The sequence below is a fragment of the Caloenas nicobarica genome, chromosome 17 (genome assembly GCF_036013445.1).
Source record: "Caloenas nicobarica isolate bCalNic1 chromosome 17, bCalNic1.hap1, whole genome shotgun sequence".
Classification (NCBI taxonomy): domain Eukaryota; kingdom Metazoa; phylum Chordata; class Aves; order Columbiformes; family Columbidae; genus Caloenas; species Caloenas nicobarica.
The window spans coordinates 1,238,231-1,265,217 of record NC_088261.1 but is presented as its reverse complement, the minus strand read 5'-3'; the positions used below and the strand labels follow the sequence as shown (position 1 = coordinate 1,265,217).

The following is a 26,987-nucleotide window of genomic DNA, read 5'->3' as shown; positions in this document are numbered from 1 at the left end:
AAAATCCGTCGGGGAGGTGTTGGTGAGGAGAGCAGAGGCACCCGTGGGTGCAACCTCAGCCGCCTGGCCCCGTGACCATGCGATGACACTGGCTGGTTTATTAAGTCCAAAAAAAGCCCACGGCTGAAATGCTGCTGCGTCCCGGCTCCCGGGCTGTGCGCGAGGGGGGAGCCGTGGGGACAGCCCCCCGGGGGGCAGCGCAGCCCCCGCGGTCCTCACCGAACGGTCCCGCTGTGACAGCCGTGCCAGGACGGCGCTGAGCTCCCGCTGCCGTCCTGGCACCGCACGCGGGACCAGAGCTCGGTGCCTGGGGACCGGAGTTCGGCTGCGCCCGGCGGGGGGGCCAGGAGCTGCTCAGCCGCTTGTCCAAGAGAAATGCAAATACGGGACAATCAGCCTCCGCAGCAGCACAGTAAGATGTGATGAAACCCAATCAGTTAATAACACTTCGAGGCACTGGAGGAATTGCAGATGAATCTGGTTTTATGTATATGGTTTTTTTATCCTCACCAGAACTATTCCCCTGGATTTTTTTCTCAAAAAAACCCTCGCTTTGGTTTATATCTTGCACAAAGGGCTGCTGCTGCTGGTTTCAAAGCCCAGAGCGGAGGAGTCTTGGCAGAACACTCCCATCGCAGCCTCCTGCATCATTTGGGTTCCTGAAAAGGCACCTTGGTCCTTGTGGGTGGCCCTGCTGCTGGAGAGGGTCCCACGGAGCATCATGGGGACCCCCAGGGTGACCCCCCTGGGGACGCTGCACTGAGCTCCAGCTGCCCGGCGTGGGAATAAACACTGCAGGAGCAAAACAGTTTGGCAGATAGAGCTGACAAGCATGAGAAAAAGGTTTTGAGACCCGGGTAGTAATCAAGGCTAATTTGCTGATTTGCCATCCGGAATAATTTCTTGCATTATTTTTTTTTTTTCCCCTAGACAATTTGCTGCCTGCTTTTGGAGAGAGAGGGGGGGAAGCCTGAGCCCCCCATCCTCTGCCGAGCCTCGGAGCGAGCTCCTCCTGCCTGCTGAAGGGCTGTCGGGATGATTGATGTGTTCTCGCCGCAGAAGGTGAGTCCCTTTGCTGTGACAGCCGGGTGACAACCGGGCAGAAACCGGCCCTTGCGACACCGTGCTCTGCAGTACCTGTATTTTCCCAGCGCCGGGGCTGAGGCTCCAGCAGCGAGGGCTGTGCTCTCCACTGCTGATAGCCCGTGTCCTGGGAAGGTCAGAAGTCTCCAAAATCAGGTGTTCTCCCCAGCACAGCCCCTTTGACCCCTGGACAAGGACCGGAGGAGGAGGCGGTTGGGGGGCAGCCCCCAGGCAGGTCAGGGTGGGGTGAGGGCTCTGTCCATCCCCTGCCTGAGGATGGAGGGTTTGGTTCAGACGATGTGCAGGCGATGTGGTTTTTCCGAGGTTAAACAGCGAGCCCGTGGTGGGTGTGAGAGCTGCGAGTTCTCGCTCTTCCAGCTGCCACAGCGTCAAATTTATTGAGCGTTGGTGGGCGCAGTGTGTTGAAATGCGTGTTTGGGCGTCTTCTGCTCGGGTGTGAGCTCCTCGGGGCAGGGACACCGCGAGACGCTCAGCTCCAAGCGCTGGGTCCCCTGTTACCACAATGCAAAACACGGGATGCTTTGGGATGCGTGTCCTGACCCCAAGGAGCCGGGCAGGTCCCTGGGGACGTGACCCACCCTCGGTGGAGGCACTTTGGGAAGGACAAGTGGGGCTCGCTCCAAGGAGGGTGCCCGAAGCACCCCAAGGGGCGAAAGGCACAAAGCTCCTCGGGGTGATGCCAGAGAGCTGCCCCTGGGTAACACCGACACCAGGGGGGAAAGGGGAATTCAGCGCTGCTTGAAGCTCATATGGTGTTTGGGAGAGGGCATCTGTCCTGGAGAATAGCGTGAACAGATGCTCCAGCGCTTATTATTTTAAAAGCTATGAATTTAAAACGTGTTAATTAGAGGAGTGAGGAGAAACATCAGCAATTCCAACTGATCATCTGCAGGAGCCTTCTACAGGAAAATAAATGACAGAGTGCAGAAATACGGCCTGAAATCGCTGGGTAGACGCCAGGCTCTGCTCCCCGTGCGCCCGCTGAGTTGGGAGGGTCTTTCCTAAGACCTGAGAAGTGGGGAAATCTGCCCTGAATGAGTATTTGTTTCAAACCTGAGGATGGGGCAGCTGAGGTTTGTCCAAGTGGATGTGGGAATTTGATGAGTTTGGCAGACAGCGCTTGTCTGGCTGCGGACCAGTGCCGCAAAGCCAGGGCGAGCCCAGCCCGAGCAGCCTCCCCCAAGCCCAGTATGGCTTACTGGGAGCCCACAGCCTGTCGGCATCTCCTGGGGACGCCGCGCTCCTGCCTGGTGCCGGGGGTTTGTGCGGAGCTGCCGGGAGAGAATACCAAACACCGGCAAAAAATCTCACTTGAGTCTTTGCAAAGCCAGAGATAATGCACTGCGAGAGTGAACAACCAGGATGAAAAATAATTGCACTCCTATTTTTCTCCAGCTTTTCTTATCAACGACTTTATCACCTTTGGTTTTATTTTACACCTTATTTAGACTTTACTGTAATCCCAGCTATTTCACCATTGACACCTCCTTAATACCTTGTCTAACACCTCTGACACCTCTGGCTAATGCCTGGGCCCTTCTCCAGCACAGAGCAGCTCTAGCAAAAACAGAAAAGAACTAAAATAGAGAAAGAAAAATTATTTACTGCCCAGGCTCTGTGAATAATAACCTTGGAGGAGAAAGGGTGGGGGCCAGCCTTCCCCATGCACCTGAACTTTGCTTCTACCCACATCAGTCTCCATCTGCCCAGTTCTTATTATTTAAAGATCGTGCAGCAAGTGTTACACAGGAAGAAGCAGCGAGAGGATTTATTGTTTGAGGGAAACTGCAACCTATGAAGGCTCAACTTAGTGAACTGAAGCGAATTAATTCCTCTTGCTTAGACACCCTGTGCCAGCTCAGCGCGGTTCAGAACGTTCCGTGCGCCCTGGTGGGTTCGGTGCCAGCCCAGCACCCGCGGCCGCTCCGGCGGCTCTTTGCACGGCGGGTGCTGCGGTCAGAGCTTTGCCCAAGGTGCCTTTTTGGGGGTTAATTCTCCTTTTTGCGGCTGGGGACGGGACCTGCCTGCTCACAGGACATCCCTCCTTTGCAATATTGAGAGCTGATGTTCGAATATTCCAGTTTTTCTGGTTGGGAGGAGACCAAAGGGGCTGCGGGGACGCCCGGCTGGGTTTGCTGCGTTTCTCTGGGGGTTGGTGGTGGGTCCCCGGAGCACCCCGTGCCGGAGCAACGCCGCGAGCCCGCGATTCCCACCAGGAACCGTCTCCCCCATTTCCCTCCAGTGGTGTCTAACAAGGCTGAATTTCCTGGAAGAAATCGCATTGCAACCCCAGCCTTGCAGATAACACAGCAATACGCTTTTATTTTTTTTTCTCCTCTCCCCTCTGATTCCTGATCCTGAAGACTTGCTGTGTTACCTAGATTTTACTACCCATTACACAAACTATATCTCTAAAGTGAGGGATATGGCAGCTTTATTATAAGTTTATTACATGCTAATTCAAGCAAATAAATTTGCTCCAGCTGTGGAGCAAAGGAGATTAATAACCTCAAAGATCACTTCTCTGCTTTGATGAGTTTCTTGAACAGAGTAGAGTATATTTAGGAAGAGCAACTAGATTAGTCAAAAAGCCCTTTTAATTATTAGTGACACTGTGCAAACTGCTTCATACGAGTGGAATACCAACTATTTAACTCTCTGACCTTATTATTCAAATAAACACTTCTTATTATAGCAACATGTCTTGCTCGTCAACACATCAGATCAGCTGCCGGGGTGGTTTGGGTGTCCCCGCTGTGCCAGCAGCTGCGTCGGACAGCGGCCCTAGAGGGGCCGCGTCCTGCACGGGGGGTTGAAGACCTGGATGTGCCCCCTGGGGAGCAGAGAAATGGGATGGGGTGCTTGTCCCTTCCCCTGCCCATGGTGTTTCACACTGGTTGGTTGGTTTGTTTGGTGTTTTTTTCTTATTTTATTTTATTTTATTTTATTTTATTTTATTTTATTTTATTTTATTTTATTTTATTTTATTTTAATTTATTCTTATTTATTCTTATTTACTTTTATTTTTTATTGATTCCTAGTTTATTTAACTTTGATTTTTCTGAAAGCGCTTAGAACCGGATGCTCTGAGTGGCCTTGGTGTTGCTGATGTTTTGATGCCTTCTCCGAGAAACGTGTGCGTGTTTTGTAGAGCAGCCTTGGGAAGGGGCTGCGCTGCTCGCTCTTGTCGCGGGGCCTCTCCGTGTCCTGCGTTGCCGTCCCGTTTGCTGGAACCCGGGGCGGTCGTGTATTTACCGGTTCATCTTTGCTGTAACCGGGGCGCAGGCGGGCTGCTGGAGCAGGATGTGGTTTTCTCCTGCCCCTTTTCATAGGTAAAAAGCAGGAGAAGAGGGGCTTCCAAAAAAGGTTTTGGATGTCATGCAGTTATATTTGGGTGTTTGCTGAGAAGTTGTGTAGATAGTTGTCAGAGCTCGTTCCTGGTGGAAAGAGGTCGACTCGGAAGGTTTTTTCTGGGGAGCGAGGAGCAGATGGGATGGGAGCAGCACACGGGCGCTGGTGCGATGCTGCAGCACCGGGGAGCTCGTGCCCGCACCGAGGGTCACGGCGCCCCCACCGTTTTGGGTAGGAATCCTGCCTTTTTGCTTGTTGCCGGTTGCTTCTGGGAGGAAGGCGTTTGTGACCCAGCGCCTGGGTACGGGAGGGATCAAGAGGCACCTTCTGCCTTGTCACACGGGGACGCGTCCCCAGCGCCGCGTGCCCTTGAGCCTGACGGGTGGAGCGGCAGCAGAGAGGACGCGGAGCGCTGATGCGCGTCGCTAGTTGCTTCCCTTTGTTTTTCTCCGGTCCCGTTTTACCCAGTGGCTCGGCCGGACTTGGCGGATGCTCAGGGGGCTCGGAGCTTCAAACTGCAGCAAACGGAGAATATTGTCCTGCCCTTCTGCCTTCAAACAGGTTCTATTATATGTAGAGCAAGCAAAAAATGATGTGTTAAATACAGCCCGGGCTGAAGCTCTGAATCAAATCAATTCTTTTTTTTGATTCCCCAAGCTTTTGAATTTCCAGCCCTGCCGAAGAATTGTTAGCACAAGAATAGGGCTGAAGGAGCAATCCTTTCGTATCGCTATTGACTCAATTATTTTGCCTCTTGATTTTCTATGGCGCGGGCCGCGATGCCGCGCCGATATGCTGATTGCTGATGGCAGCACATTGTTCAGCGCCGTCTCCGAGGGCTCGGAGTGGAAAACCTGCATCTCCCACTTGCTCCGGGCCGCGCTCAGGACCTCGTTTTATTTAGATTGATGCAAACTACAAAGCACAAGGGGATGTGCAGAGCAGGTTTTTCACTGCGAGTTGCCAGGAGGGGCCTCGGTTGGGCTCCGGGCTGCCGGTGCGGTGAAGGGTGACGGTCCTCACGGGGCGGGACGCGTCGTGACCTTCCTCCGTGTGACCGACTCGCGGCCGCGCTTCTGGGATGTTCTCGGTGCTGCCGCGCGCGGATCGATGGGGCCAGCGCGGCAGAGAGCCGAGGGGTTGCATTTACACAGCGTCGTGACTATCAACATTGACAGCCGGGACGCACGTCCTTCGGGCCGGGCTGCGCTGGCGGCGCCGGGTTATTAATGCGCCAGCAGCCGCCCGAGTGGTGCTGCGGGGGGGCCGCCGGCGGCTCCAGCCCGGTGGTGCGGAGCCCGGCCCTGGGTGCTGCATCCCCGGGGTGCCCGTCTCCCTGCAGCATCTCGGCTCAGGCTCCCTGCGGACGGGGCTGGGTCACCCGGCCGCTGATGGGGAGGGGGGACGGGGACGGGATGTGGCTCCGCTGCAGCGGTTGGGAGGGTTTGGAGCCCGTGGCCCTGTTCAGGATCACTCTTTTCAAGATGATATAAAAGAGAGGAATTCCCCACCCATCAAAAGGTGGTGAAAGAACGGTAGGAAGAGCTTTGGATCTTTGGATGAAAGGGGCTGAGGAGGAACAAAATACTGCTTTGCTTTGAAGATGTAAAGCCCTCTATAAATCCTAAGCAGTTTTTTTAGTGGCTCAAATGCACCATGGGCTTAGAAAAGGCACAAATACCTACTTTCTCAAGCTTCTTATTCTTGCCGATGTTTATGTTGCATTGGTGCCCACAATTGCTGGGTGGCCTTTAGAAGCGGCAGGTGACACAGCCCGGCTGGGAAGGGGACACGGGCGGCCCAGGTGGGACAGGTGCCCTCACCTGCTTAGAAAACAACGAAGTGAAGGTTTAACTGCGCAGGTTAGAAGCCGATGGGCTCCCCGGCTCTGTGCCTCCGGTTCCGCTGCACTGCCCTGGCCATCCATGAATCCCGGAGAAATGCAAGCCGCTGTTGGCGTTTGGAGATGCTGCAAGCGATGATTTTGTGATTGTTCCCGTCTCTCTGTGGCTGGCTCGAGACGCAGGTTCGCTTGGTTAATGCACGTTTCAGTCTTCATTGCCTTTTTAACTAGTTTTTAACCAGTAATTATTAGCGAGCGGGAGCGGTGCGCAGGCTCCTCTCACCCGCTGCCCGGGCGAGTGCCACTCAATATGTCACGGCAATTAGCGCCCAGCGCCGGGGCGCGGGCTGGACGCTGCCACCGGCACCGGCCCCGCGGCCTCGGCTGGTCCCCGGGCTCTGCCGCTCCGGCGGCTGCCGCCGAAGGTGCAGCAGCAACGGGCACGTGCCCGAGCATCCCCGGTGTGTTTTAGTTGTTAATACTGAGGCTGAGCCTGGTGTGGGGATTGGTGGCCTGGGCTGAAGCGGCTTTAAGGACCAGGCTCTTCCTCTCATACCAAAAAGAAACTTTAATTTTGTTTGTTTGCCTTGCAGACATGACGGAGCAGCGGATGCGAGTGGCCGACGCCAGCCTGGCCGCGGGAGATGCGCTGCTGCTAATTACAGCTGCTGCCATGGAGGTAAATAGAGGGAAATCAGCCTCGGATGAGGCAGAAACCGAGTCAAGTATCGGTGCCCTTGCAAATAGCTAATGAATTACGAGCATCTCTCCACGCGCAGGAGCTGCCGTCACCTCGTGACCAGCTCAAAACCGCAGCCAGGCACTCTGGAGATGTGGAGCCGGCTGTAATTGTTCATGTCTTGTGATATTTGAAATAATTGCAGGCACAACGGTACAAAGGGGTTTTATTTGAGGTGGGGGGGTGTCGTTATAATCAGGGTTTCAGCACTCGGTGCTCTCAGGCCATACGCTGGTGGCACCCGGGCTCGCGCCCGCCACAGAGATCAGTACCTGCGGAACAAATGAGCTTTGAAAACCCACTGTTTTATTATTCTTTAATAATAATGAGGAGGCCCTTGTAAACAGCCATGAAAGGAAGTGCTTAAGCTCATAATTAATAAATGCTGGCTTGGTTTCTGCTAACGAACCGCAGCCTCGAGATGCCCGATGCGGGACGAACAGCTGTGCCGGAATGGCCGAGGGTCCTTGTGTCTGCGCCACAGGTTCCTGAACCTGGGAAACGTCCCCGTGTCCAGGGACAGCCCCCGTGCGGGGGTGTCGCACCCCGCTGCAGGTCCGGGGGACGCGGGGGCTCCCCGGGCTCTTGCAGTGGTTTGTGCTGCAAAAGCCCAAGGAGCCCCAGCTGCCTCCTGAAACCCATCGTTACAGCTCGATCATAAATGTTTATGGCAGGAGGGAAAGGAAGTAAATCACATTTATACCCCTTGTTTTCTTTATCAGGGCACTAATTTGACAGGGAAGGGAAATTTTTGCTTATTTTACAACTCTGATTTTAGCTGCAATTTGATTTCAGTAGCTGGGAGGCGAACACAAAATCTTATTTTTATTCCAGAGTTGGTATAAAAATTTACATTTTGACACAGACCCCCTGCTAACATAGCGGGGCCTCCGGGCTTTTCACAGAACACATAACCCAACATATAATACACTCATAATTCACTAATGTTTGCTGAATGACAGGGTTAAGTGGCTGCTATTCCCGGCCTCCCACCACACTAATGCACTCCAGACCTGCGCTCCTTGCTGCTGGATTGCAGGCAAATCGTTTCCTGCAGCCCCTTCCACCCGCATAAACACTACTTCCGAAATTGTTTTCATTTGTTTTTCTAATCTAATTTTCCCTTCGGTGCTCCGCTAATCGTCAATCCCATTAAGGGCTGGATGCGGTGACCACTTTGCAGAAGACAGAACGGCGGCCTCTTTGCCTTTGGGCGCAGCCTAAACCCAGGTTTGTAGCGCAAACCGTCCTGCCTCAGCTCCCCTCTCTTCCCGCAGCTGCTCCGGAAGGCACGGGGATGAGTTTGCTGCTGTTTATGGGAAATTCAATCTCTCTCATTTTTATTTTTTTTTCGCCCTCTGAAGACACGCTGCTCCATGACCCCCAGCCAGCTGCTCCCTCCCCTCCAGCGCAAGGAAAGTGGGTCCTCAAAGGGACGGCAAGGACAGAGCGGGTAGGATTTCTTTTTTACCCCAAGTATCTCAAAGTCACGCTGTGATTGATAAACAGATGTGCTGATAGATGCCTAGATACAAACATTTCTAAGCCGCACAGTAAAGCTCTTCCCCGCTGTCAGGACTTGCAGAGCAGCACTCGGACACGGGTCGGGAACGCGGGGTCGAGTGACAGCCACTCGAAATGGTGACACTCGTCACTGGTGTCCTTCACCCATGTTTCCTGCGCCACCCACAACCACCGTTTCACCTCCCAATGAAAGGGACTCCACGGATCTGTTCAAAACAGTTTATTGTATTTTTTTCGTCAGACAAACACATTGATTTCTGGACCACAGTAGAGGATGGAAACCTTTCACAAACTTATTTATTTGAAAATACAAATATAAAATTATACTTTCCACATCTGTGATGTGAGAGACCCCCATCCACATAGTATTTTACAACAGGGCTTTAGAAAGCCATACACAGAGACCTGAAAGATGCTTGATATATATAGATACATATATATGTATATATATAAAAAAAAACTCACTACCAAAGTTCTCATCAGTTCATACTAAAGTATAAAAGGGCTAGGCCTGCCACTGTGCCATAGTTTATTTAGGTACGTTTATGACCACCTGAAACGCTTCGACTTGCATCCTAGTACTGATGGAGCTCAGACCTCGCACAACAGAGAATGACGGGGACTCGCTACCTATGACGGGCGACGTGACACGGAGCCCGCGCGCGGCGGCACCGCGCGGACACGGGGCTCTCGACACAACACGGTCGGACTGCTTGGGAACCGAGAACCGGTCACGAGGATTTACTTTCTCAAACTTTTTTTTTTTTTTTTTTTTTTTTTGGTAATTTTTATTACAGTATTAAAGTATTGCTTAGCTTACAGAATCTCCTCACGTAGTGTTCGCACACGGCAGCGGGTTGGACTCGGATTCTGTACGTATGAAACTCTACAGTGTCTGTGCGCAGACCGGGATCTGCCGCGGTGTCTTCGATGCATCCTGTCTCTTCACTTTACGCTAAACCTCAGTTTTCTGTTTGAACTATTTCGCTTAAAAAAACAAACCAAACCACTAAAAAAAATAATTCAGAAAATTCCACCCAAGAGACATTTCCATAGCATAAAAGACAGCTATGAGTTAGTGTTGTGTTTGTGGTTTTTTTTTTTCTTGTTTTTTTTCTTTTTTTCTTTTTTTTTTTGTAAACAGTTTCATATGCAATATCATACATAACCATGGCTGGCCTTCAGTAAAAATGTAGTAAACTATATTGCTTTATTATTGATTATGTTGCATTGAGTGAATGGTTAAAGGAAACAGGAAGGTAACTGTGGCTGGAGCCGCGAGCCCGCGTTCCACTACAGCTGAAAACAAACAGCATCCTCGCCTCGGAGCAGGAGAACAGAAATCCCAACACCTTTCAGGTCGTTCTTACCAACAATTACCCCATGGTTTAACTAGCCTAGCAAGATGTGTAACATTCACCAGCGGTACGCTGCTGTACAATGGAAAAAAATAAACTTACAGCAAAGAGAGCCATGCTACCTTAAAGTCCAAGCTACAGATTCAACTTAAAATGACCGTTTATGAAGGAAAAAAAAAAAAAAGGACAGCTCGGGCTCTATTTTAATAAAGCCAATCCCAAAGGAGTTGTTTTATTTGGAAGGGGAGGGGACCCGAGCTCTGCGGTGCCCATTTTACACAACGAGATGGAAAAAAAAAAAAAAATTTTTTTTAAAAAATCTCTTTTTGGCCACTCCGGGGGTAGCGGGTCTGTATGAGATATTTGGAAAGAAAATCGGAACATCCCTCGGAATGACCCTTCGCCCGCTGTGCTTGACTGAAACCAAGGTGGAGCTGAACCTTTGTGCTGAAAAAGTTACAAAAACCCCCAAACAAATGAACAAAGGAAAAAGAAACCCCAAACAACACCCTTCGAAATGGACTTCTAGATGAGCGGGGACTAACGTGAACCTTAGTCTAGGTAGTCACATCCAAACATACCGGATTCCACGACATTTGTGCTATGGGGGCCACTGGGACTTCTCAAAAGGTATAGAAACATCTAAAGCATATTCACACAGATTAGCAATTTCTTCAGAGCATTCTTAAAAAAATAAGTTCTTTTTTTTTTTTTTTTTCTCTTAGTAAAATCGTTTTAATATACCGTGCCTCCCTCTTTTAAAAAATAAATTAAAAAAATCCAGTTTTGCATATCTAGCATTAGCATTTAAGGTAGTATGGCACATCCCCGGCCAGAGTCAGGGTGGGGATCTACAAATGCCTTAGGAGTTTGCCAGCATTTTAACATTGTGAGACCTTTGGTTAGTTGAAACCGCATCAGATCAGCAAAAGGAAAAAAAATAAAAGAGAAAAGAAAAAAAAAAAAAGAGGAAAGAAGAAAATAAAAGGAAAACCTTCCCAAAATTATTAGCATTTTTTTTTCTTAAATAAGAGAAAGTTCTATCCTTACTGGTCCTAAATCTGAATAACTACATCTAAATTTTTAACCTTAATTACGATACACCTACCAATATGTACTAGAAGAGGAGGGGGGAATTCACTACACTAGCATCAGGACAGCACTCTGACAAGATCGCATTTTATACACTATTAACAGACAATGAGCAACAAAGAATTCTATGAGGTGACAGGGAATGGAGAGGAAAACCAACTGGTAGTACAGTACATCATCAACATTGACAAAATAGCAATAAAAAATTCCCTGACGGTACATCGAATTCAGGGAATTTGGTTTCTTTCTTTTTTTTTTTTTTTTTCATTTTTATTTTTTAAAGAATTGTTTTATTTATTTTATTACTTGATCAAGTCTCGATATTTAAAAAGCGTCCAGCATTTTGCTTAAACCTGGTTGTTCTGAAATAAGAAAAAAAACCTAAAATATTACATAAAAAAGCATGACTCTTTTTTTAAAAACAAGAAAAACAAGGTTTTCTCCTTCAGTTAGCAGTATGGTGCCTTGTTTCTGTTAAAGATGCCTGCTCTACCTTGTCTATTGAATGTCTACATTAGTCTACTTGTTAGTAAAATTTACAAAAATAGGAGTGCAGCAGCTCTTTTTAACAAATGTCGCATTCAGTGTCTTATACTGGCTGTACCTAAAGTACCAAATTTATAAACGTAACAATTTAAAAAAATATTAATAAAACTTGTCAATATTACGTTAAAAAAAGAAGAAATATATCCACACTACAGTATGTTCTTAATGCCACCTACCATGTTGTACTTCTAGTTTGCTGTTGCAGGCCTATTTCCCAATATTAAAAAAATTAAATTAAAAAATATCCTTCATAAGTTTCCTCCCCCAACAGAGGACCATATATATAACAGCCAAATATTAAACATGTGCAAATAGGAAACTGTCAGTTTTTCCCCTACCAGTCACAGTGCAATGATGTTTTATATATTTTTTTTTTTTTAAATTCTGTTTACAACTACAATAAATTAAAATCTTCCGTTGCTTCTAGGGTGAAACTTGTAGCACTGAGGTATTCCCAAAAAAAAAAAACAAAACCAAAAACAACCAACAAACCAAAGTTGCTTTCCTAATTTGTTAATACAGCAAATAATGGCTAAGAAGGTAACCACGCAAGCTCGGCGCTGAGAGCCGCTCTGCCCGCGGAACCTCGCGCAGGTGCCCAGAGCCGCTGAAATGACTGGACAGCAAGTTGATCTAGTTTAAAACAACAACTAAAAAAACCCGAAAAACCAAAATAAAGGTGTGCTTTGAACCGTAAATGCCTTAAATAGAGGAAAAAAAAAAAAAAAAAAAATCGTAGCTTCTTGTTCAGTCTTGGGAAAAGCAGGTTTGAAACGAAGCGAATCCCGCGAGCCTGTTCCGGGCTGGGGGCTGCGGTGCAGCGCCCGCCACAGCCTCCCAAAGGCTACAACTGGCTTGTCTGCTTCCATTTTCCTAGAGAAACTGCCTTAGGCTGACTCCATCACAAAAATAGGTCTGTATTTCTTTTTCTTAATAGTTTATATGTAGTTAATGGAATTGTATTTACAGTATTATTATTTTTTTTTTTTCAGAATTCACAATTTCAAAAAACCTTATATCACCTCTTTCAACAAAAAAAAGCACTTATAGAAAAAAGGACGCACAAAAAGTTTGTAGTCCTTGCCTTATTGCCGAAAAATAGATAGAATTAGGTTAACGAAGACGCCACAAATGAAAAGAAGGGCTCGAGAACCTGCTGCTCACCCCTGCCCCGCGCGCCCTGCCGGGCCCCCCGGCACCGCGGCCCCCGGCACCGCGGCCCCGCAGAGCCGGGCCCGCGGCTGAGACTCCTGTCACCAGCTCAGCATCCTTTAGTAACGGCTACATAAAACAGAAGGGAGAAAGGGGGGGAAGAAAAACGAAAGAAACCCCTTAATATAAACAGTTACACTATGGTTAGGCTCTTGCTAGATACACAAAGAATTAGAACTATGTGGCTACGAGACTATGTCAAAATGCTACGAAAAAAATGTGGTTTGGATAGGTTTAAAAAGAAGGGGGGGGAACCCATCAAGAAAATAAAACGAACAAGAAATGGATTTTATATACATACTTTTAAAAGCTGTTGTTTTTATAGTACAGCAGATTCATGAGATGATGCGAGAGATTTTTAAACAACCCAAGTCCGTCGAGTGCCACCTCCAGTTTGTTTGCGTTATCGGTGACGATGTAATTAATGCTCAAAGTCTGATGAGATCACCCAAACGTGGGCCCGTTCAGAAGCTTCGCCCCGTCTTGCCCGGACATCCAGAGAGACTCTGCGGGAGGAGAAGGCAACACGGGAGAGTTAATTGCGCCCAACCGGGATTTTTAACGAAGCCCCAGGTGTCTGCCGAGGCTCTGCAAAGCCGCGGCTGCGCCGATCCACACCGGGGGGGATGCGGAGCCACTCGGCCAAAATGCAGAGGCGTTCCTGGGGCTGGGAAGAGGGGGTTTAGTGTATTTATTTACTGCTCGTGGTTTCCAGCCCCATCCCTGTGGATGGCGGCCTGCGGCCAAGCCTGCACCTCGGGCAGGCCGGGCTTAGCCGTGCGCTAGGCTGGTTTAGGAACAATAAAATGCGGCTTGATATATCAGAGGGACAAAAACTGTTCCTCAGGCATCTGTTATGCCAGGCATTTACAAGGCTTTGGTAAAATGAGTTTTTTTCTAAATACACAGCTAAAGTACGTGAAAGGTAACAACTTTTACACAGAGCTGCTGATTTATTTTCTAACGGAGGCTTCACCTTCTAGGGCTGTGCTCCTGCCAGCGCCCGAGCTGGACATAAATCCTGGAGCGCAGGGCTGGCTGCGCTGAGGAGCGCCCGGCCGCAGCGCGGGGTGACGGGAACGGCGGCGGCCGGGCTGCGACCCGACGCTCGGGATTCGCCGCCGTAATAAAAATCTCAAACTCAGCGGTCCTTGAGGAATTAATAATAAGGCTCATTTCCTCCCCTCAATATCTATTTTAATTAGTAATGTGCGACATTAAAAGCACTTTCTGTTTTTAAGTCATTAATGGTTTGAGTCTTACCACTGGCCAGTAAAATGATGGTTAGGGTTTGATGTGTTGTGGTGAGTGTAAAGCGATTACGATACATTAATGTGATGAACGCCGCCGTCACTGCGGCGGTATTAGTGTGAGCGATGATGTTTGCGGAGGTCTCCAGCCGGCCGTGGGTACCACCTCGTCATTACAAAGGCTGACGGCCCAGAAAATGTGAAGGATTCTGACAAATTGATCTGTGAACGTACACCGATATGTGCAAATAATAACTAGGATTAAAGCAAGAGTGCTTATGCCACTTTTTTCGTTCCCATAAAAAATACTACTTGGTGGAGCAAATCAATTGACGGAACAATTTCAGGTAATCTTGGGTGTATGTGGGTAGATGAAGAGTAAATAGAAAACACCTTTACCCACTAGTATTTATGTACAAATCTATTTTTATATAATTTAAAGCCTCCAAATGTTTTCCACAGTTCTCGGTCCCTTGACTAACTGTAATTCTAATTTCATACGCTGAATTTGAACATAAAACACGTGACGGCGATCAGGTAGTGCTGGGCAAAAGGCAGAGAAGTAAAATCTGTCCTGCACATTCCACCTGTCTGTACGGACTAAGAGCTCTCGGGGTAAGCCTCTGCCATTGCATGGGGGGGGACTTCTGTTTTTCATCGACTGACTTTTCTAATCTACGCTGTTCTCGGTGTAAGAATATTTGTTTGCAAAGATGAATATGCCAAAGGCCGATAAAATAAAAAAAATCAAACATTTAATTAACTTCAGCTTAGTTCAAAGGGTAGGAAACTGGCAGCGATCCAAGGATGCATAACTCAGGTAATGTCTAGAATTTAATTTGCTTAGGTTTAATTTTTTTTTAATCTTGATAATTGCTCTATGGTTACTAGTTACAATGTTATCTTTTAGCTGTAATATTTGGTACAGCACTTAATTAAGAACGATGGTTTGCCTGTACTAAAGCAGTGGGGCTCGTCTGCTCGCAGCCTGCGATTCCCATCGGGATGCTGGTACCTGGCACTTGCTCCTGGCCCCACCACTTTCCGGCATCGCTGGTTTTTTCGCAGGGCTTTTGGCTCTCCAAATTATTGCACTAAGTGTCATTAACATGAAAACGTGACTTTTGGGGGGTTTAGCTCCCAATCTGTCTTCCAGTTTCCATCCCTTAGATTGAATAACGTAAATCACAGAAAGGAATGATTAAAGGCCAAGGAAAGACAAAATGAAGATAAAAAAATGTTCACTTAAAGTAAATATAGGGGAGATGGTAGTTTAGGACAAAGTACAAATGGTATATACTGTAATACCTCCAAGTGAGATGGCAACCAACCATGTGTAACGTTTCAATGGTATCCATTTGTAAAAGCCGTTGCAATCAAAGGTCCCTAAAATTGTACAATTGTTAAGTTCATCAGTGCTCTATACATGGGAACAGATTATTAATTTTGGCAAGAAATTATCACAGGACTTGAAAGACTGTGTTGCCAGCATGAACAGGTATTTCCGAGAGCTGCTGTGCTCACCAGTCACTCGGTGTGTGAACCCTATGGGTACCTTTCCAAGACCATCATCTTCTCATTCCTCCAGTTGCAAAAATAAGCTTGGGGGTTTCCCTTCTTTATTTTTAAACCAAGGTTAGTAAATGGAGAGTGTTAAATAAATATATACGTAAAAAAAGCTACAGGATTCTTTGCAGTTATTGGAGGAAATTAAGAGGCTGCCAATCTGCAAGTCAAATACAAAATGGTTCTTTGGAGCAGTGTTAGTGCAGACAAATCCGCGTACCCAGGCTCATGCCTCGTACCCTGCGACCTGAAAAACTGGGATGTTACTGAGGCCAAAGTGCCCGAGTTTTCAAGAACAAACAGGTCTTTTTCTTTAGGTGAAAAACGGAAATAAGAGGTGTTGTGAGTGGTGAGACATGGCAGTTTAAATTGATGTAGCTCTTAGCAGAGCAATAATATTCAGCGTTTGGTACCAGAATTGATCCGACGGGATTATCACGTCCCTGGTGGAACCACGGCAGGGGCAGGAGCGGGGTGGGAACGGCACAAGGGCACAAACGGAGGCGGCTTTTTTTTTTTTTTTTTTTTCCCCTGGGTATTGGTTGCTTATGTAAAAAAAATAACACAACTTCAGGAGTTTTGTCTGCACTACACTCCTGCTCCCCGACTTGTTCAGTTTGGTCAAAGAATCAAATTCTCCGCTCAGTCCGAGGGATCCTGGGGGGAGCCCTCTGTGCTTTGCCATGTTTATTGGACAAGAAGAAAAAGAATTCTCATGGTTTTACTACAAAAAGGGAACAGTTTTCCTGTCTGGGAGACGGACAGCCACCAGCGAGGTCCAACCACATTCATGCTAACACACAGGTAACACAGTGCAGCTGAGAACCAGCATGCGGCTTTGTTAAGCAAATCTCCATTGCCCATCATTAGCGAGATTGCAGACCCACACAGTAATTAAAGAGGCACTTTCCCAATGACTTGACGACCAAACAGAAGCGACTTGCTTGTTACCTGCAGATTTTAAGGACTGATAGCGATGCTGTCACCGGCTGGAAGTGGGCCAGGGGGCCAGCAAATGCCGGTGGCCACCGCCGGTGACAGGGCCGGGTGGTGGGAGCGGGACAGCCGGACCCTCGCCAGGGTGGCTCTGCGCACCCCTGGGGTCCCGCTGGCCAAAGTAATTCTTGCTCATTTAGGTAGGAGCAGGGATTGGTGCATCGTCTACAAATGGGCGCATCAGCCAGGACGGGTGGTTGGACTGATATAAAGCCCATATAGATAAGCAGGAACTTTAAAGTCCATAATTATTAAATATTTCCTTTTGAAACGTGTCAAGTCCGGGCTGCAGAAGGTGCCAGACAAGCATTTCCAGCTGCGCTGGCACCCGGAGCGGTGCAGCCTGTTGGCTCCGTCAGGTTGGGCACAGCCCTAGCAGGTTACGGCAGCAAGGTGCCACGCTCGCCGTCAAGTCATCATTAAAAAAAAAACCAACACAACCCCCACAAATGTCATTAAACAAAGAAACCCCCCTCCCTTGACCGAGAAGCGGGGGCGGCGGTGCCCGCGGTACTTACGGCGATGCCGTGGCCGAAGCCAGAGCCCGGCTGTGGGCTGGCGGCGCTTATGTAGTTACCGACGCCGGAGTCCTGGCTGGCCGTGCCGTAGAGATCCGCGACGGGGCCGGGGCTGTTGGCCCCGGGGAAGCCTCCGGGTCGGGCTGGGTTGGAGCCTGCCGGGGAAGCGGGTGCGCCAAAATTCGGTTGAGCACTGTAGCTATTCAAGACTGGTGTGCAGAGAATAAAGCTGGGTATGAGGCCAGACGCCGGGCATGCACCGGTATCACAAAGCCAAACACCAGAATAAACAGCCTGGGCCCAACTTCTAACACTTAACCAAGGCCATGCGATAAGAGAGCAAGTACTGGAGAAGAGTCAGCCCGTACTACTACGAAGCTTAGAGCTCCAAAAATATATATATGGATATATATAAAAAAAAAAAAAAAAAAAGAACAATCATTCAACACACTACTGCAACCAGAGACTGGAGTTGCTCATTTTCACCAAATTATCACAAAATATAATAGATATTTTTCAACATCTGACTTGATGCTCATGCAGTAGTAACAAGTTCTCTAGGTCTGGGCACGCCGAGACAGCATTCACATCCCATGCAAACTACAAAGGAACTAGTTTGAGACTACACATTGTGGTAATATTGATATTAAATGTTGACAGCAAATAACTTCAATCACGTCTAGTGATTTGGATCCATTCGATACTTTTGAAAAAAACCCGCCCTTTTAAATCGGTAAGCTGTAGAAATAATTCAATAGCTGATTTTTTTTTTCTTTAAATGGTATGGAATGGAACAGTTTGGATTTTTTTTTTTTTTAATATGACCGAGGAGAGTATTGTTTTATTTGATTTTTTTCCTTTTGACTTGGAGAGCGAAGACCTACCTTCGTCTCCAAAACCATGCTTGGGACATCAACCAAAATTAAACAAATAAATAAAAATCAAAAGCAAAAAAGAATTCCAGAGGGTGTATGACAACTCACCTCCTAACCTGGAAGTAAAAGAAAATTTTTTTTTCCTCCCCCTTTCTTTTTTTTTGAGACAGAAAAACAATGTAAATAAGAATGATACTAAAGAATAAATTTAGATATCAAAGCATGTTAGATGAGCAGGCTTCTGGCATTTCTCACAGTTGTTCTTGAATGTAAAATTTATGAATAAGAGAGTTCGATGCAAAAGAAAAGTTAGCGGACGAGGAGGAGCGGGATGGAAATGGCTGCGGAAGCTGGAGCTACAGCTGGGGGGACTCGCCAGGTAACTGGGGAGCGCACGGGGACGCGCTCGCCCGCAGCTCCGGCCTCACCGCACCCACCGCGCAGGTACCGGCAGCGCCGACACACGCGGTGCCAACACCCCCTCCTCTCGCCCCTCCTAACCTGGCCCCTTCCCCTGCACCGTCCTCCCAAGATCTCCCCGTTTTTCAAATTAATTAATTAACTTGGCAAAAAACCCCTCAACCAGGCAGCTGTCGACTCTGCAGTGACAGTAAAGTAAATTTTACAGAATAAATGATTTAATGCAGCTCTGAACTGGTAGCAGGGGAGAGTAAGTAGGACATCTAAGCTAGCAAGTTAAAAGAAATAAGGCATAAGTGAGTAAACAGATTTTGGAATTCGCTGGCAAACAAAGTGCCTTTTTTATTATTAAAGATTAAATGTCAAGATAACATTTGGCCTTCTCACTCATAAAGAAAAATATCCAGCTGAGATGTTCAAAAGCCCTTTATTACTATCAGCTAGCACTTCTTCTCCCTTTTCTTCCTTCTGGTTCAACAAAATGGATGCGAGTTTTACTGCCCGAGACCTTGCCCCGGCCGCCAAGGGCCAGGCAGCGCTCAGAGCCCCGGCCGTCGCAGCGCCGCGGCCACACGCTCCGAGAGCTCCGGGCCCAGCGCAGCAGCCACCCGCGCACAGCCCGCCCCGCGCCGCTGAGCCCGCAGCTGCCAGCGCGGCCAAGCGCCTCCAGCTCAAGGCTCTCCTCTACGCGTGATCTGCAATCCCAAGTGTCACCAGGAGGCCTTGTGATAGATCAGTGCCAGGAGAGGCGCGGAAAAGATCGGATGTGTCTGTAAGTCACCGCTAACCAACGTTTATCTCCAGCCCCAACGATCCCCCATCCTCTGGGTTGCAGAAGCTCCTTCCCACCTCTACGGAGACCACGAGAGAGCAGCCAAGAGATGTGGCGGTGATGGACCAAGGAAGTTTAATGTCTTGTTTCCTTCACTTTCAATTTGCTGTGGTTTTTCTTACAGAAAAGGCTTTGAGCCTGTGAATTTTGATCAGTAGGTGAACGTTTGCTCCAAAGCGCTGTTCTGGGAGCAGGGCGGGAGCTCTCTGCTGCAAACTGCCACCTTAACACACCCTGCTCGTACGGCGATCCCGTTCAACGAGAAAGGTCACCACTGAAAGATAAACTCTCTTGCGATGAACTCTTGAGAAATTTCTAAGTCAGGATTCATTATGACATTTGCCTTAGCAAGCAGTGTATTACACTAACGAGGATCCAAGCCCTCGCTGCCAGGGCGGAGAGGGCAGCTGGGTAAAGCACAACAAGATGCTGGAATCGCACCCAAAGAAATTCAATTCAGCCATGAACGGTCATGAGAAGGCGGGAGAGAAAGGGAGAAGAAACATAAGGACTTTGACAGGACCGTCCTGCAAGGAGAACTGGTGTGGTACCGGCTGGTGCTCAGTCCCTCAGTGCCTCGCGAATTAGACGGGATGACAAAGCAATGCTTTTAAGCACCACTAAAATACGTTGTACTCCAAAGGAACCAAACCTCATGAAATACGCACACAGGATCACTGTCCTCGCACACAGCCCACATGGAGCCTCCGGTGACAACACTTGCCCTCTCCTACAACACCGACAAAGCAAAGACTTCAACACCATTGCGGCAGGAGGACTGGCTCCTACAGCAGTCTCTTCACCATTAACTGCTGTAATTTTGCTTTAACACATAACAAATATGAATATTTCAAAAGAAAAAAAAAAAAGAAAGGTGAAGAACGGTGCAAACCGTGGTTAGAGAAGCTCATGGCTGCCTTCCCAGCCACGGAGCACAGGCAAGAAAAACCTCAAGTTTGAAAGAAACCACCACATGATATATTGAATTTCCTCTTTGAGATGAGGCAGGATACTCCAGGATGAGATACAGCGCCCTGTTATCACAGTCAGAAATACACTTTGCTCTTGAGAGAGCAGCTGAGAGCAGAACGGAGCCGGCTGGAGCTGTCGCAGCCCTCCCCCGGCGCGGGCGCCCACGTCCCCTGCCCGCAGCGCAGGGACACGGCCGGGGTGACGCCGGGACCCCAGGGCCGATCTGCTGCCCCAGGGGTGCGTTGGTCAGCACCAAACTCAGGCTCCCAGAGACCCGTCTAATGACACTTGGTCACCGCCTGCACCTCCTGGACAAGGATCCTTACCCCTGGGCAGCGATTCACATGGGCAAGAGGTTCTTGGAAATTCACTTTCAATCTCACACCAAGCATTTTCTACACTCAGTGCTGCTCACCTCCAGCGCTTTCCTCCAAGGGCATCCTCGCTCCTGCCTTGTCCCACCAGCCCCGGGCTGGCTTTCTGTACAAACCGGCTTCTTGACAACTTGTTGATCCAGCGCTCTAATTTCTGGATGACTCTCTCATCTACCATAAACAGCCATGCACAATCTGGCAGGCATTTCTACCATCAGTGTTTATGATAATAACTACACGTGCTTGAAAGCAGCAGGAAATTTTCAATATAACTATCATTAAGACAAAATGCTTTAAATCAAAGCCATTACCCACTACCAAGACTCAAAGCTCACAAGATTAGGCTGTTTTTCTCTCTTTATGAAAAATTCATATAACATGCTGCAAACATCATCTTCCAGCTCGGAAGAGTAAATGATACATCAACACTGAACGCTGCTGACGGGGATGGAAACGGGCAGGGACGGGGGACACGGGGCACGGAGGTGCCGTCTGGCACCAGCCCTGCGAGGTGAGCGATGGAGAGCAGGTACCGCAGGTCCATCGGCACTGTATTTAGCTGTATTTATCTGTATTTATCTGCACACAGCGCTGCCCGTCCCTCTGCCCACGACGGGCTCAGCAGAGCTGGAAAGCAGCGTCCCACGCAGCCCGGCTGGGACAGGGATCCACACCACAGTCTGGAGACATCTGAGTGACTTGGGATTTACCGCTGGATTTTAAGAGAAGATCTCCATGGAAGGAACACCACCTGCCACTCCAGCATTCGAGCTGCTGTACGGCCTTTGCAACAACGCAAGCACAACCGCCGCAGAGGACACTGCAGCGACACGGCGGTGACCGGCGCAGGACTCCTCGCGGATCCCACGTCTCCCGAAGCACCAGAGCCGATGGCCACGTCGCAGCGTGCGTGACTAACACAGCAGCCGTCACAGCAGGATGCTGACGCTTTAAATAACCAACCACGGCATGGACTGCGGGAAAACTTCAGCACTGCACACAAATCTTACATCATTAGTGCTTAGAGCCTCATAAATATCATTAGCGAGCACTGCACCCATGATACGCATAGCCTGGTCAAAGCTAATTCTTCGCGCATTCATGGCTGAAGTTAATGGGAGCTTGTACCTTGCTTCTCAGAGATGCTAACAACCAAGATGTGATTTACCCGAGACTGGATGGACAAATTAATGCCAGTCTGAAATAAGGTGTCGGTGCTCCTGGTTCTCAGTTGCCTGTTGAGGCTGCAAGAGCACACAGGCGCAGCACTGAGAATTAAATGCTCACATTCAGGCTCTTTTTTTCTACACCAATTACCACATACAGCTCCAGCTAGAGGCACAAACACGTTTGTTTGTGGTCAGGCTGAACTATCAGAAGCATCGCTTCTTGTACCTGCACTTCTACACACAGTGGTGTTTTATGTCTGAGCCAGCGCCGGCACACCTCAAATTCAGATCAATGCTCCAGCTCAAAACCACCTCAGAAATAACAAGCTGGAAACGCACAGATATTCTGGAGAGTAACAACGTATAAACAGCTCCCAACTAGCTGAAACAGAAAGTGGGAGACAAACCAGAAAAACAAATAACCCCGGCGTTGCAATTAGAGGTGCCATTTAGTACATCTCTCGTGGGGACCTGCAAGGCGCAGCACTTCACTCCGGCTCTCCCCAAGCAGACATGAAAAGCAAACACTCGGTGAGAAGCCCGTGGCAGACGGAACTCCTCTGCAAGTATAAAGACTGTAGATATTTTGCTTATGACAGTCGGTTCGGTCCTGACTCTGGAAAATCAAACCGCGAGCGCTGTGCCTTGGCCGTGGCCCCGCCGCGGGTCTGTGACGGGGAGCAGCCAGGCACTTGTCCCTCCCCTGCAGCTATATTGGCCCTGCAGGGAAAAAGATAAAATAAAACAACTGTCGGGCTCATCAGCAAAATAAGTGGTGATGAGGCCAAGAGACACTGAGAGCAGCTATCTGCTGTAACAAGGTACTATTTGTACGTTATTTTTCTATCTGCAGTCACACTTTAAAAGGTTGTTCTGCCTCTGCAGCCTCTTTGGAAACGGCTTCACACATCAAACTATCGCAGGGCTAACGACAGAAAGCAGTGGGTGGTGAGCAGGTTCCCGGCTCAGCAATTACCGCTGGCAGCGAGCAGAGCACCGCGAGGGAACCGGCCCGGCCGCGCTGCCGCCGGCACCCCGGCAATAATTCACGCCCGCAGACCCGCACCTCGCGGCACCCCAGCTGCTGCGGGGAGCCCAGCTGGACACGTCAGGGTGATAATGGCAACTGGCACCTTGTGGCAACTGTTCCTGCCGCGGCCCCGGCGCCCTCCAACCGCGGTGCAGCGCGGGCGCTTCCGCTCTGGCACCGGCACGGATGCTGAGCAGCAGCACAGGCACAAAAGGCAACTGCTAAGCTACCTTAGGTGAGCAGAGGAAGAGCTGGGTGGTTTTCACAAGCTTGGGCAAGCTAAAAATTTAACTGGTGCAGGTGTTTTCAAAGCCCACCACTGCCCCTCCCGCGCACGCTGCAGACACGTCAGCAGCACCTGCTTCTGCTAAACACTGTGGTTAACGCACCCGACGCATCAGCCACGTCTGGAAGCTGTTGATGTGCACCAATTGGCAGAAGACATAAAATTCAACATATTCGAGCCCAGCTTTTCAAAGTCCTGCAGTTATGTAGCAGGACAAATAAATGCACTTTCCATCTTGGCTGTGATTTTTTGCGAGCGATCAATATTTATTGCCTAATCACATTTTCCATATTGCGAGTTAGCGGTGTCACTCTCGCGCGGGGCCGAGTGCTACACGGAGGCCACACAAAGCTTCGCTTGTAGAAGCTGCAATCAGGGAGCCAGCTCTTGTCACAGCCTTACAAAAGGATTTCCTCTCGAGCAGCTCATCTTTAATCATTATAAAAGCACAGAAGTTTAATCCATTTTTGATGTAAGCGCTAATAGCTTTGTGTCCTTGAAGTTCAAAGTGGTCTTCGTGCATGTCGCTAATTAGCCGAGCAAGCAGCCATTCAGCTCCCTCTCATGTTTCTAATTAGATCCTTAACAACAAACAAATGTCGACCTTACAAAGGCTGTGCTACGTTTCCCTCCATTAGTTAAACAGTTTGGGAGGGATGCGGTTCCCTAGCGTCTGCAGCCCGCCCCCCAGCACAGCGCAGAGCGGTCGGGCCGGGGGCTCCGGGTGCCTGTGCTGCCTGTTGCGGAGGTTCCACTGGACCGGTGGCGCTTTCCAGGGGTGCTGAGCACCCCAGGGCCATGGGGAGGGGGTGACCCCCCCAGGCCTCCCATGCCCACCAGCTGTGCGCTGCTCCGCTGGCCGTCCCCGCCAGCAAGGGATGCTCGCCGGCTGCGCTGGGACGAGCAAATAAAACAGGGTCAATAAACTCCGTCCCGTTAGTCATCTTCCTAACAGGTTTCTCTGTCAATCTAACCGGTTCTACAGTTAATTTAAAATCTGGTGTGCCTTAATGTTTACATACTTCACACCAAATGCGTGGGACTGTTTTCTTTCACTCTTTTTTGGCGCTTCACGTTTGTAACGTGCTGCACCGGAGCCACGTCAGCAGCACCACACTCGTGCTTCCACGTGCTGGGGTTCTGGGCAAAGTCTTTGCTCAAGCCCTGGCTCTGCAGCAGAGCAGCCCCCGTCCCAGTGCTGCTCACCTCGCGGGGATAAACGAGGAGATTTCTGCATCAGGGAAGCGCTGCCGTCGCGTTTCTCTCGCACGCGCCTCGCAGGGCTGCGGCTGCTCGCTGTTTCGCAGGATCTGACCCCAGCGCAGTAACCTGCTGTCTGTGTCTGCACATTAAGCTTTAACACTTATTACCATCCATCCAGCTGGCAAATAAGGGCTAAAGCTCGTGATGTTGTGCTAAGGCAGACCTTTCTCTAATAATTTTTCTATTTAAAACGAAGGAAGAGCTGAGCCAGGCGACGCTGGCGCTTTCACCTCACACCGGGTAACACGAAAGCTGTTGCTAGTTTTACCATGGGCAACCACATCTACATTAATTGTTTACCACAGCTTGGACAGGTCTTCTATTAATATTAATGAGTAACCGGGAACAAAAGGCCTCTTTATTTTTAGCCTACTCTAATTGCGTAGTAATTACTCATCTACAAAACAAATGAGCCGAACTCCATTGCCATAGCAACAGAAACTCCGGCCTCCCACTGTACCACATTAACTGGCTATCACTCCTGTTAATTTTAAATTGAAGCCTTTTGTACAATAACAGGCAATACAGGAGGAAAATTGAAAAAAACCCAGGTCTTTGTTTCACTGCATATTTTAAGTCGCTGTAGTCAGGGGGCATTGCCTGGGGGCACCGCCTGCTGCCCATGGATGCTCATGGGCTGGCTGGATGCTTGGAAGCACAGGGGAGTTATCCAGGTAACAGGAGAGAAATCCAGCCCCCCAAAGCCCCAGAGATTTCTGTGTAACGATCCTCTCCTGCGCAGTCTGCGCCAGGCGCCTGCACACAGAGAGGTGCTGGGAGGGGTCCTGGTCATAACACCCCCCCAAAGGAAAACCCGAGCTCACCGATGAGGAAACACTGAGAGAAGCTGCTGCCCGCGACGTGGGGTCTGGGGCAGAGCCGGGGGCACTGGCTCCACTGTCCCCAGGTAATACCCCCAGGGAGGGCTCGGGCACAGGCATCTGAGAGTCCTCATGGCACAAAGCTCTGGGCTATGGTCTCTCCCTTTAACTAGCAGGGAACACCCTTAAAAAGGCCCAGCTGTGTGAATTCATCATTTTTAAATAGCTCAAGCTTATATACCTGCAGCCCAATTTTGCATTCTCTGGCAATTATTAATCCAGCATGCTCCTCAAGCTAATGCAAAGCCAGATGCATGCTAACATCTGCTGCAAGGAAAAACTCCACTGCTCCTTTTTCAGTTTTCTATTTCAGAAAGGAGAGAGAGAGAAAAAATAACTGTAATTATGTATTTACTTTTAAAGCATTTGGGGAGAGAATCAGCATGAAAATACTCACAATAGTATGTCAGTAAAATGTGCGCTGCATCACATTTAGTAGTTGTTCCACTAATGGGTAACAGCCTGCGACTGCTGCCAGACAGGCGAGTTACCCCTCAGCTCAGCGAGTACTTTACGTGTTCGGTGATTAAAATGCATGAGATGTGCTCGAGTGTCTCATTGCACTGGAGAGCTCACGCTGAGGGCCCCGTTCCAAACTTCACAATGACTCGCCTGCATCTTGCGTGGAACAGAGTCTAATTACAACGGCCAAGAGCTCCGTCCCCCTGCTTCTGCCGGGAGAATGGAAACCAAGCCCCGAAAATCGGCTGGTTTAGGGCTTTGTGGGGCTGGAATGTGGCTGCCTGGTGAGGGCGGCCCAGCGAGCTGGTGTCTGCCCGCGGCTCGAGGCAGCGTCTGCACCGCCACCGCTGCTGTGTGTCGAGAGCCGCCGCCGGGACGAGCTCTGCCAAGGAGTGTTTTCCCATTGAAAATAATTCTCCTGATTGAAAAGACTATTAAAAGTTAGCCGCTAAATTCGTTAAAGATTAACTTCCACTGTACTTAAGTCTGCACTTCAGAGGTGGTCACTAATTGCACTGGAGATGATTTATCAAGTACACAAGATTTTCTATTACAAAATTATTGATTAAAGCTGATGTATTTTAACCACAATAGACTTGAGCCCTGTAAAACGACCGCTGCTGTGGTCAGGGCCTAACAGCAGCAGCACCAAATCGTTTTAAATCTACTGAATTTTCTACTCAGCACTGTAGGGAGCTCAGTCCCTTGAGAATTGAGAAATTTTTAAAATGGCATCCTACAGCAAAGCAAGACAAACCGTTCTGGCACGTAGTCTGCGTTCTGGAAAGGACCTGCGTGACTCCCACCTTGGACCAGCACGGCACTTCCGAACCGAAACAGAAATGACTCCCCTTTCATTATTTTTTTAAAATTTGGGGTCTTAGTCAGAAAAGTAACTGTAGTGCTCACAAAAGAATGAGAAGATATTGCCAGTAACGAGGCCAAAACCACCCACAGAACTGCCGAGTGGCCTCCTCTAAAGCTGCACGACACTAAGGAGAGGCGAACGGTGGGTTCACCGCTCCGGCGGGTGCTCCGTCCGGAGCCCGGCTGCTTTTATTTCGGTTTAACATGCGACATCTGTCTCTGTGTCCAGCTCCCACCGAAGCCCCACACGGTGTGGGGTCCCTCTGCCTCACCCAACGCTCCCCAGCGCAGGCTGCCTCTGCTATAAAAATAGGCACAAGATAAAATCTGATGCAGCCATTAATTTTCCGATGCATCAGCCACCAGCCTCTGTCACATAATTACCAGCGGTTCCAGCAGAGTGAGAAATTTCAGCCTGCTTGCTGCTCCCAAGTGGTCCACTTGTTAGGTTCTGGCT

At 49.1% G+C, this 26,987-nt stretch overlaps 1 protein-coding gene across 16 annotated transcripts in view; it reads right to left on the bottom strand.

The window, feature by feature from the left end:
- Nucleotides 1-13,052: 13,052 nt before the first annotated feature.
- Nucleotides 13,053-26,987, bottom strand: part of MSI2 (musashi RNA binding protein 2) — a 202,057-nt gene continuing 188,122 nt past the window's right edge. For 7 of the 16 annotated variants that reach the window (XM_065647368.1, XM_065647370.1, XM_065647371.1 and 4 more), the window contains 2 exons: nucleotides 17,100-17,254; nucleotides 13,053-13,275 (listed from right to left, as the gene is read on the bottom strand). In XM_065647368.1, coding sequence (XP_065503440.1) covers nucleotides 17,147-17,254 — 108 coding nt within the window. In that variant the 3' untranslated portion in view covers nucleotides 13,053-13,275; nucleotides 17,100-17,146. Of the gene's footprint in view, nucleotides 13,276-15,327; nucleotides 15,406-17,099; nucleotides 17,309-26,987 lie in introns of those variants that run through there. The other 9 variants (XM_065647362.1, XM_065647364.1, XM_065647365.1 and 6 more) reach the window with 5 other exon arrangements.